This window comes from Melitaea cinxia, chromosome 7 (assembly GCF_905220565.1).
Source record: "Melitaea cinxia chromosome 7, ilMelCinx1.1, whole genome shotgun sequence".
NCBI classification, from domain to species: domain Eukaryota; kingdom Metazoa; phylum Arthropoda; class Insecta; order Lepidoptera; family Nymphalidae; genus Melitaea; species Melitaea cinxia.
In genome coordinates, this window is record NC_059400.1 from 3513518 (window position 1) to 3525951 (window position 12434).

Genomic DNA, 12434 nt, shown 5'->3' on the forward strand with positions numbered 1-12434 from the left:
AAAGAAAACAATTCGGTTAGTAATAAATTGGGTTATACCGGTAATACACATATGTTAGAGAAAATGAGTCGTAAGTGTAAAAATTAACATTTATATTCTGTTGTATGATTCAATATTGTAGCGACACTCATATTATTAGGTAATTTACATTAAAAAAATCAATAGAACACGCAACGCATACGCATTTTTATTGAAAGTCAATAAAGAATATCACAGATATGAACGAAGAAAACTAAAATAACAGTTATTTATTTAAAAAAAAATTCAATCATTACTAAAATCAGCTCCCAATGATTTCATAACATATAATAAAGTACAAGGCATAGATGGTGATAAAAATAAATAAAAAATAAATAAATTTCTACAGATTAAATATTAAAGAGAGAGTTCTTAATGTTACTAAGTAACGTAATCTTAATGTTACTAAGTTACTGATTACGAGCGTTTCATACTTTACTATGTATGAAAATGTGAATAAAAATTAGTTGCCGAAATTTATCTACGCGTATAATACTTCCAAACAACTGAACCAATAATTGAGTATTGCAGTTTGTACTAGTTAGTACAAAATAAGTTTTAAAAAGACAAACAATTTTTTTTTTTAAGTAACAAAGGACGATCGCTGGTTAGCTAGTCAATAATAAAATATTAAAACAAGACAATAATTTGGGGTGATATAATATTTTCTCCCTAAAACTCATTTTGTCTTTATAATGAATTTTGTATTCGTATTTTAAATAGTGGCATGCGTCTTCCGTATAATATTATCCGGTCACGTCCACAGGTAAAAATGAAAGTAATCGCCGACCGCCGAATGTAGTATGACAAATGTATGACGAATGTATGTAACATTCTTACTAATATAAGTATATCGGTCCAAATGACATCACTCGATATAAGAAATATTGTTATGTCTGTTTACTTTTTTAAAACTTTATTGATGAACGTGTTTTGCAAAAATTTAATTGTATGTGATGTTTATTTCGTTTGTTTCCCAAATAAATAAAATAAATATTTTTTTTAAATAACGTAACGTGCCATTAATAATCTATACTATAATTCTAGGTATCATTGGCAAAATATATCTGCTCTTTTAGCGCCATCCACAGCATTAACCCTTAATTAGGCGCATGGGGTCACGGCCATTTCAAATTGAAAAATATATATCTTTGAGAGATTTGAACGCGCCCACGCTCACTCTAGCTTCCTAACTTCCCTCAGGGTACGCAAATCAGTCGCTTCTAGAACATCTACGCATATGCACTGGTCGCTTTTCTCTAGAGCGCTGACCCCATGCGACCACTTACGTGATTTTTTTTTGCGGAGGTAAGTTTTTATTTTTATGTTTTTACTTCGTTTATATTCGTAAATTGGTAATTTTTTATATTATTATATATGTATTTATATACCGGCTATTTAATTTACCTATTTTTGTGTTTATTTGCACAGACTTTTTCTTTTATTTTCAGTTTATTGATTTTTTAAGTGGCTAATAATAGGCAGTTATTGGAATGGCTGGAGGTGGCCGACAATGAGCAAGATGTCGCTAGTTCTGCTTCGGAAGACAAATTAGTAAACGGCAACGCTGTGAATAGTTCCCATATGATTCTGGTAGTAAAATTGAAGAGTTCGCACATAGTCAAGTTATATCATCTGAATCATCGGTGGCAAAAGTGATGTCGATTGCAATGAACAACTTTGCACTAGTTATAATTTTGGAAGAGAAGTAGAAATCTGGCTATATTTTGTCATCTTCTAAAGTTATCTGGCATCAACGCATTTATCATACTCAGATCGAATGCTAATAAGAATATTACACATACAAGACAGATTTTTTTTTTAAATTGGCAGCAGCACTTATAGAAAGTCACAAAAAGCATCGTATTAGCAGCTTTCTGTCCCTGCGTCAGCAAAAAAATGGCTCCGTGAAGCACATGATATGAAAAAGACGGTGCATCAGTCAATATCTAAGCGCGGACGTTGCTCATTTTATCCTAGGAAGAACGACAAAAAAGTGCCAACCAAATGTCATAAGTGTTGTAAATTTGTTTCTCAACAACACTTTAGAGTATACTGCATCGATTGCAGATAAAAATAATCGGCTAATGAGACTAATTATTATTTTTTCAAATAAGCGCATCGGCTAAGTCAAATTTATGTAGTTTTAGGAGTAGTTAGAAGTTTGTCATTTTTTGTTTAAATTTTAAGTCAGAGCTATATTTGTGTTTATTAAACTTAAAGATAATAAAGAACACTAATAATTTATATAATCCAATCATTGTTTTATTTATTTCATACACTCCTTTTTCAATCTTGTTTTTGGGGCCACTCGAGACCCCATGCGACTAATTGTGTGATTTTCTTAATGCGCCTAATTAAGGGTTAAAAGACGAAGGGCGCGTTCCACCTAATGCCGACAACGCCATTGATCACGATCGCTGAAATTGCCATTTCACCAAGGTAAAATACGCCGCGGGCGTTATACTTGTGGGCGCTGTCAGGTGTCAGCTGTGTGCTCGCAATATGGCTGCATGGTGAAAACATGCAGCTGTAGGGGTTATGAGTGAATATTTCGCAAGAATTGGAGTAAAACTTAACTCAAGATGGATTCCCGGGAATTAATCGTTGCATTTTTGTATCGAATCGAATGAGTGAGAATATTAACAATTTGACATTGACAGTTGCTTTTTTAAAATTCCCGCCACGTTTTGATGAAAGCCAACTTTGACCTACCTATATTTTGTGGGCGATGTGATCGGGAACAGTGACGTCATCTATGATGTCGAGCGATCGCTCGCGACGACCACAAGCTTTCGGTGGAACGATAGATTGAGCTTTGCGGGCGTTGTGGACGCTTAATGGAACGCGGCCAATATTTTTAATATTAAATGATTCGTGATCAAAAGGAACTGAATTATTATTTTTAATTTATAGGTACCAAGGATCTTTTTAATTTATAAATACCGGGTTTAAATCCAATTAACGGATTTAAATTGCTCTTACAGTTGATGATATTAAAGCTCATTTTGTTTATAAACATGTTTATTGAGGAATGTTTGTAATTAAAAAAAGAAAAAACATTACAACTATAAAGAATAAGCCAAAAAGACACAAAATACAACACGTGCCATGTTAAAAACACTTGATGTTAAGTTGTAATGTTCTTTGTAAATTAATTAATGTTGTTGTAACTAGTTCTAGTCTAATTGTCCATCTTCTATATTCATGCTTAACATCTGCATGTAAGAACTTTATGGTGCACAAATTCTTAAATGCTACAGCTATTATAGTTTCAAATTATGTTAATTTTAAGCAGATGATGATTTACAATTGAGAAAAGAAGTACTGAATATGATGAATACGTTCACTATGAACCTATTTAGTGTGAAATAATTATGTAATAAAAAACAAACGAGTTTGAATCGTAACTTGAATTTAGAATTTACTTTAAAACTATTTTAACATATTTATTCTATAAATGATATAATATTTTTATTGCAGTAATTAGTTTATTGCACCAATTATTTTATTGCAACAATAATATTACATGACATTTCTTCTGAAAATGTTACCTACGTAAATTTTTTTTTTTTTAAATAAGCTTACAACGATTGTAAACTAATGGTTGTCTTCAGATTACGGCTGAACTGAAATATAAAGGTATATTTTTTTAATTGCAGTAGATTGGGATACTAAATTACTCCAAATTAACCCAACACATTATATATTATACCTGATAAAAATAGTAAAGTAATATTTTTGTTAAATTATATTTTCGAGACCATTTCAGTAATTGTAATTTCACCTGTCAAAATAATTTTTGATTCAATATTAAAGTTTTATTTTACACGATACATTTTTTAAAACCAATATAATTATAATTTGTGCGATCCTAATGTGGTTTTGAAGTCTACTTTTAGTAATTTTTCATTTTGATTTTAATGATTGAAAATATATAATTCATAGGTGACTGAGGTAGGGCACAGCAGGAATTTCCTGCTCAAAATATGGAGCAGCCCGACTGGGGTAGTACCTCGACCTTACAGAAGATCACAGCAAAATAATACTGTTTTCAAGCAGTATTGTGTTCCTGTTGGTGAGTAAGGTGACCAGAGCTCCTGGGGGGATTGGGGATTGGGTCGGCAACGCGCTTGCGATGCTTCTGGTGTTGCAGGCGTCTATAAGCTACGGTAATCGCTTACCATCAGGTGAGCCGTACGCTTGTTTGCCGACCTGTGACATAAAAAAAAAAAAAAAAGAGAAGAGCGTCTGCTTATTATAATTCTAACTGTGCGTCGCGGTTTCTTACTCGTCAATTTGAGGGAAAAAATTCCTATAGCCTTCCTCAGTAAATGGACTATCTAACACAATAAAAGACTTTCATTCGAACTAGTAGTTCCTAAGATTAGCGTGTTTAAAAACAAACAAACAAACTTTTCGGAACAATTAATGATCTGTATCTGCATTTGTGAGGTCAGGATTTTAATGGTTTTTATGTCATTTAATGTTTAATGCCAACATTAAATGTAATACTAGTCGGAACTTAGGAAGACGATGTCGTTAATTAGAGGAAGTGGTCTGTTACTTATATAAAATGTGATTTACGTCAACTGTTACATAATTGTTTGAAAACTTGCAAATTATTGAACATTGATAATAACTTAGTTGAGGGAAATATGTAACGGAATATGTGATTTCGTAACTTTAGTATTACATTAAATATACGTGAATTAGTTTGTAGTTGTGTATTATATTTAATGAATATTTACTCTGCTGTGTCAATAAAACATTTCTTAAAATGAGTAATCATTCTTGAAGAACTAGAATCCCCGTAAAAACAAGCTTATTATTACTTAGATGCACTTTAAAGTTATGTTTTATACAGATTCATTGTACATTCTATATATGTAAAACTTATATATTTTTTTTGCACTAAGAAAACATATTCTTAACTGCTTTGTTTTTCTATAAACATTCTTTATAAATAAAAATGAATGTTGCTAAGCGCATAACTCGAGAATGGCTCGTCCGATTTTGGCTAATTTCTTTTTTGTATGTTCCTTAAGGCCCGCCCACAGAAGGTTTTAATACAAAAAAAATTTAAAAAAAAAACAATTTTTACTATTAACTGTAGTATGTCCGCGCAGCTAGTAATAAATAAATATATAGTAGTTTATATACAAAACAATAAAAACATAAATAAACAACAGAATTTAAGTCGAAAACGAAAGAATGTTAAGTTATTTATATTTAACAGAAATATATTTAAAACGCATAAAGTTAGCGATGTCTGGCAAGTCGCCTTGGCAGTGAAAAGCGAAAGTTAAACGTGAGGCGCGACCACAACTCCTCGCCTTCCGCTAGAGTCGGTGTGGATTTTAAACGAGCGATTATATAAAATATATTCTGTACTAGTTGAAACGGCGAACTTCTTATATATATATATATATATATATATATATATATATGTGTGTATATATATTTATTTATTTATTTATTGCCATAAACATACTACCATTGCAGGTTGATTATACCTATAATTTAATGTATACTTACTTATATTAATTTTTGATTCTACAGAATTTACAGCGATTGTCATTTTGAAAATATTTCGGCGACGTTATAGACACTATGGTCACGGGTGACAATCACTATTTATCAACCTTTTTGTTTTTTTTCTAAATATACACAACTAAAACAAATATACACAAATAAAATTTAATTCTTCATTTCAATTATATTCAATTATATAAATTAATGATGTCAATAATAAGTATACATAAGAGTTATTGGTTAACCGCATTTCATGGCTTCATTCATAAATACCTTAAGACTAAAATTTCCTGTTTTGAATGAATGTTGATATTTTTTTTAAATGGTTTTCGGAAAATAATGCACTATTCTGTTCAAGCACATTGATTCTAATATTTACACTTATCAAATAACACAACTTTTCTACACATGCATTTATTATTATTTCATAGGCCTCTTTTCAGATGTAGGAGAATGATCAGAGCTTAATCTACCACGCTGCTTTAATGTTGAGGGATATATTCCCTACTATGGAGTAACGATCGCTATCAGGCGTACATGATAACAACCGGGACCCACAAGGACTGCACAAACACCCAGACCACGGCAAACATATTTCTGGCCTATACCAATGTTAGTCATGTGCGGGGATCGGACCCTCAACCGCCAGCGCAACAGCCACAAACCAGTGATGTGACCACTATTTCAACGCGTTATCTAAATACCTATGTTTGATTGTTTGATTGACTCGGATAATAACGTTTCACTAACATACGCTATATTTCTTTATTTAGAAGAAAGGTTTGAACTCAGAGTTAATCCACCACGCTGTTCCACCATGGTTTGCGAATATTCCCAACTGTTAGTAACGATCGTAATTTGGTGTAATCTCTGATAACAGCTTTAACGGTTCTCTAAGGGATGGTGGGCAGAAAATCTAGAAAAGTATTACGAAATGAAAAAATATCGTTAGCTAGTCCTTTATAGTTAAGTCATGTTTATTTAATTACTATGTATCGACATATATAGACTTTTATATGGAAAAAAGAATGAAACTTCATTTCTTGTTTTTATTTTGTTTATAAAAATTTTTTTTTTTTTAATAGATGTCGAGAATTTGTTTTGAATTCTTTTTTATAATTTTTGTTTATAATTTTTTAATTATATTTTATATTTTACTACGTGCACGTTGTTTTGGATTTATTTTGTATATTTTGCTACGTGAATATTGTTTTTTATATTATTATTATTATTCTTTAATAAAAAATCGGTGGAGATATCGAAGATCCTATCATTACTTCAACCGTTAAATAGCTCATTCGCTAAAACTATAAAAGTTCATATTTTAAAGTAATTTTTATTTTATTTTTTCAAATAAACTATAAACCATTGACACCGTAATCTCGCACATATTTTTTATTCGATTATTAACATTATGTAACTCGAACGAATGGATGTGCTTAATACATTCTCTTAACCTAAGAAAGAGTACATCGATATAATATAGCGTTTATGTAAAATATCACTATATGTATTAGTGATAAGACCATCTTTGGACTCTTTTTAAAGTTAGATTATTGTTATTTTCCTTAAGTAATTTTAAACCTGCAATAAAATGTTAAATTACTTACATGTTAATACAAATATCACATCGTAAACGCAGGTGTTAGATAAATATTTTACACAATTTTAGAACGTGTTAAGTAATTAAAATTTAAGCATTTTTGCACGTTTTAATTCTTTCTTCTAAATAATCATTAATTAGTAAAATGTATAATTTTATAATCAAATTTAAATTCTTAAATATCAGCCTGGCTTTTTAAAAAGGAGACGTATGTCAATTCAACTGTATTTTTTTTTTTTTGTATGTTATCTCAGAACTTTTTATTGGGTGGAGGACGGATCTATCAGAATCCACTAAAGTTACTTCGGTGAATATCGATCAAATAATGTTACATGGCCACATCTAATACAACGTAGTAAGCTGTATTATATATATCTACTATACTACACTATAGTACACTATAGTAGCTACACTATAGTACACTATAGTAGTATAGTAGCTATAGTATAGTACTACACTATAGTAGCAGTTTATTCTTTATAAATAATTTTGATGATTCTTTTTTAATCGAGAGCTGATGGTCTTTTGGTCCCATTTTCAATTTTATTACGATTTCATGACTACTTTTTGCGTATTTTTTGATAATGCGTATTCACTTAACTATTTGTACTTGTCGGTGTAATTAAAGTCGGTTTTTTTTTCGTTTGCAAGGAAACACATTTTTCTTAATACTGGAATCATTAAGTTAGTTTTAGTCTCATTTTATTATAACGTTACGTTACGTTTAATTATTTATTACTTACTTGAGTATTACTTGAGTAGCATCATTAACGCATGTTAAAAGCTTTTATCGTGATGCGGTATACTAAAAAAATATCCATTGAAGTTTAAAAATACATTTGCAGCACTTAAGAGTCTATCAAACTTTCTAAAATGTTTTTAATCTTATATATAAAATGCTCGTGTCACAATGTTAATTAAAATATTCCTCCGAAGCGACTGGACCGATTTTTATGAAATTTTGTGTGCATATCGGGTAGGTCTGATAATCGGCCAACATCTATTTTGCATACCTCTAATTTATTAGGGGGGGGGGGATTAAGGGAGTTATTAACATATATGGCAAAACAACGTTTGCAGAGTCTGCTAGAATTTTCTAAAATGTTTTTATCTACTTATTATAATTTATTTTTATAAGCTTGACATCAATATTCATCCGGTATCTAGTACCTATGTTTAAAATGAAATAATACGGTCCTAAATTATATATACAGTTATCAGAGCCTCGTCTAGCTATAATGACACTTGTTCTATTCAATTGATTAGAAAAATTTAAGCTTGAAATATTTTGTTTGTTATAAAGACTAATTATATAACTGAATGACTTGCTAAGCCGGCTGTTTGCGATATATTAGTAATCCAATAACTGTACAATAATTAATATGTATAAGTTTTAATTATAATTTATTCACGTATCAAATCAATCAATCAATCAATGCGTATCAAAGAACTTTGGAAGGAGCGTTTTTTCTACGTGCCATAATTTTAAGTAATTCTACAAATAGAGTGCAGTATACATTGCAACTTACGTCTCGAATCTATTACTAGTAGCACAGTAAAAAACTAAAAAGATACACTGTTACATACACTTTCGAACATCGTATTTAATGAATTACTGCTACGTCAAATTATAGTTCCAATTTAAAATACCTCAAATATTATTGCTAAATAATATTACGAAAACCAAGGCCGCCAGTGGTACTCAAGGTGATTTTTTTCTCTAACGGAAGTAACCAATAGAGCCTGTCAAGTGAAATGCACGCTCGCTCGCATCACTTGATTGTTGGGTGTTACCATTGTATTACTGACTTGAAGTTTGTTGACATACAGGTAAATTGGTATTGGTACACATACATGTATATTGTACAAACGAGATTTTATACAAAAAAAAAAAAAAAAAAATAAACAAATCTGTTTTCATTTCTTTTTTTTTTTTTGGTAAACTAAGTACTCATTGGTTTTTTTTTTCTTTCGCTTTTAGATTTAGAATGAATGAATTTTATTTATTTCAATGCATAGATCCCGAATAAACTCATTAATTTATAATTTATTAAATAGCTTGATCGATAAAAGGCTGTTGTTATGTTAGCGAGTGCGAATTCGATTCCCGATCATAACACTAGTTATAGGCCCTATAGATATTTGTTCTATTATGTGTGTTTAACTGTTTAACGGTGCTAAAATTCTTATTATAAATGTTTCACACTTAACGATCCCCATAAGGATTCTCTTCTGTTTCAGATTCCAAAAACACACACAATATAACAACTCTTATGTATGGTAATACAAAAGACGCTTTATATGTAAACATTGAAATAAATATATACTTCGTTTTATATTTAGTAACTTAGTTATGTAAACAAAACGCAGATCCGGTGAGAGTAAGCTTTTGTAATACGGAATTCCCACATAATCCTCTTTCGCAACATAATGTGCCAATGTGGTCAGTGGGACACGATCTTCTGATACATAATAATCTTGAATTAATGTATTACTACTTTTATTTATCCAAGTTTTCAAAATATATAGAAATAGCAGATTTTAACAGTCGAGGAAAAACGGGATTTTTTTTATACGGCGATTTACGTTTTGTTGAAAATCTAGTATATAAAATTCTTGTGTCGCGGTGTTTGTAATTAAACTCCTCCGAATCGGCTTGACCGATTCTCATGAAATTTTGTGTGCATATCGGGTAGATCTGAGAATCGATTAACATCTATTTTTCATCCCCCTAAGTTATGCGGGGGGGGGGTTAGAAGGTTAATAAAATATATGGCAAAACAACGTTTACGGGGTCAGCTAGTTATTATATAATTTACAAAGAATCTGTTTTAAAAATTTAAAATTGTGATTATTTTTGTTTCATGTGAAGTGTGAAATTATTACATCAAATAAAAATGACAGCTAAAGTAAGCTTTAAAAGTATAATATAAATCGTCTTTTTACAAAGTATAAAAACATTACTTCCTAATAATTATTTCTAGATAATGTGAAGTTAGTACTACCACTATTAGTAGATTCTAGACGTACATCACTGAGAATTACCGGCAAGAAACTCAACAATTACTCTTTTTAATATATATTTGATCTCTGAATCTTTGATCTTGATTTTTAAGCAATGTGCTCAACCATTGCTAATTCTGTCATGTCCAACGTAAAGGCCAATTTTACTAAAACATATTTTTTATTAATATAAACATAACTTTGTATCGAATAGGTTTTGGGTATTAAAAACATTTTTAAAAACTTCATAGCTTACAGTTATAATGTTGTATATGGGATTCTGTTCTGATTATTGAGTATATCATCATCATCTTCCTGCCCTTATCCCACTTATGTAGGGTCCGCACAACATGTTTTCCTCTTCCATTCCTCTCTATTGTTCATTACTTCAGCCCTTTCTCCTTTCTTTCTCATATCCTCACTCACACAATCTATCCATCGCTCTTTCAGTCTGCCGATCGCTCTTCGTCTTTCCGCATTCAACATTCAACCCTGCTAATTGATTATTGAGTATATACATATAGATAAATGTACAAATTTAAGTTCTATTTGTTGTTCCCGTTTTTGTATCATTTGTTATCAATAATCATTTAACATAATAAAAGATATCTTCCAAATTCTCGTCGGTTACATTAATTTGATCTTACTTTTAAACGTCAAGTTTAATACGATATTAAATTGAATGTCGTTCCAAGCCCTGTTCCGAGAAATATCAGTAATTATCGCTTTCTTTAGACCACTCCCGTGAAGAAATTTTCTGACATTTCTGTGTGATATACGAATTATCATTTTGAAATTGAGTTTAAATATACATTGAAGACATTTCGTGTGACTTAGGTTTATGATCATGATCAAATATATTTACAATCTAATTTTTATAAACAAATAATAAAATAATAAACATAGGTAATAAATTCAAAAAGGTAAAAAATTCAAGTGAGTTTTTAAATTGTACTGAATTTTATTATATACTAGCTGACCCGGCGAACTTCGTATCGCCTAACACAAACTTTATCGTATGGTATTAAAGTTCAAATTGACTTTTAAGTATTATCACAAATTTTTTGTATGGGAGTATAGAAAAGTGTTGTTTTTAGACTTTTTCAGGAAATTTAATTTTCTTTTTAGAATTTTTCTCTCCTAAGAACTATCCTCGTACTTCAAGGAATATTTAAAAAAAAGAATTAGCGAAATCGGTCCAACCGTTCTCGGTTTTGCGCTTAGCAACACATTCAGCGACTCATTTTTATATTATAGATATATCGAAATAGCATTCGTCATGATAATGGTGACGACTGACGAGTAAACCCTTATGGGTTATAAGAGTATGAATCATACTAATTGAGAAACTTGAAAAACCCAAATCTACTGACTATAATCAGAGTGACAAAAATATTATTTATTTCCTCTTACTTTAAAACTATCTAAACTCGATAACAATACTGTGTGCATATCTATATCAAGCTTGTGTTTGCTTGCAAATGAAACATAACAGACATCTATCATTTAACATTGGCAAGTAACAAACGTTGGAAGTTGAAATTGATTATTGATTATTCGTCAATTTAATGCACGTCATTAGGAATAACTGAAAAACTATTTATCAGACCTTGATAAAATTTAAATAGGGTCACATAGCAAGCACCACCTGTCATTTTGAAATATCATCAAAATCGGTACACGCATTAAAAAGTTATGAGGTAGCACACATATAAAATAGAGTCGAATTCTCCTTTATTTGAAGTCGGTTAAATCACATCAACCAAAAACCAACGTCCTAAGAAATGTGGCATCGGACGCTGTGTTCACATTTCCACTGCGAACATCGACAGAGTTCCGTTTTAACCTTTTTTGACACGTAACAGTTATCCGACATCTCGCCGTTTGTATGCTCTTACATAACCCGTCCTCATTATGTACGTCCGACGTATTATGAGTCGGAAGTGGAATTAACTGACATAAGAACATTTAATAACCCTGTTGTAATTGCTTTAAACTTTATTACTAATAAAAACATATTGATATTGTATAGCCAAAATGATTTAAGGATATAAATAATTACAGACTATAAAAACAAGCGTATACCCAAGAAAATTATCTGAAAATATACAACAAACAATTCCAGTATGAAATCATTTGATTATTATTAGGTCAACGTCATTTTAATTTGAACGGGCTTAGTTATAAAACCATAGATGATATAATTAAAAAATACCTTCACACAATATATCCACTAAAGTATTTACTAAAGTAGGCTACAGATTTCATCATTCAA

At 30.5% G+C, this 12434-nt stretch overlaps 1 protein-coding gene across 1 annotated transcript in view; it reads right to left on the reverse strand.

Annotated features, from left to right (window-relative positions):
* LOC123655098 overlaps nucleotides 1-12072 on the reverse strand; it is a 28441-nt gene extending 16369 nt beyond the window's left edge. The window contains exon 1 of the mRNA XM_045590936.1: nucleotides 12058-12072. Within this exon, the coding sequence (XP_045446892.1) occupies nucleotides 12058-12072 (15 nt within the window). The remainder of the gene's footprint in view (nucleotides 1-12057) is intronic.
* Between the last annotated feature and the right edge of the window lie 362 nt (nucleotides 12073-12434).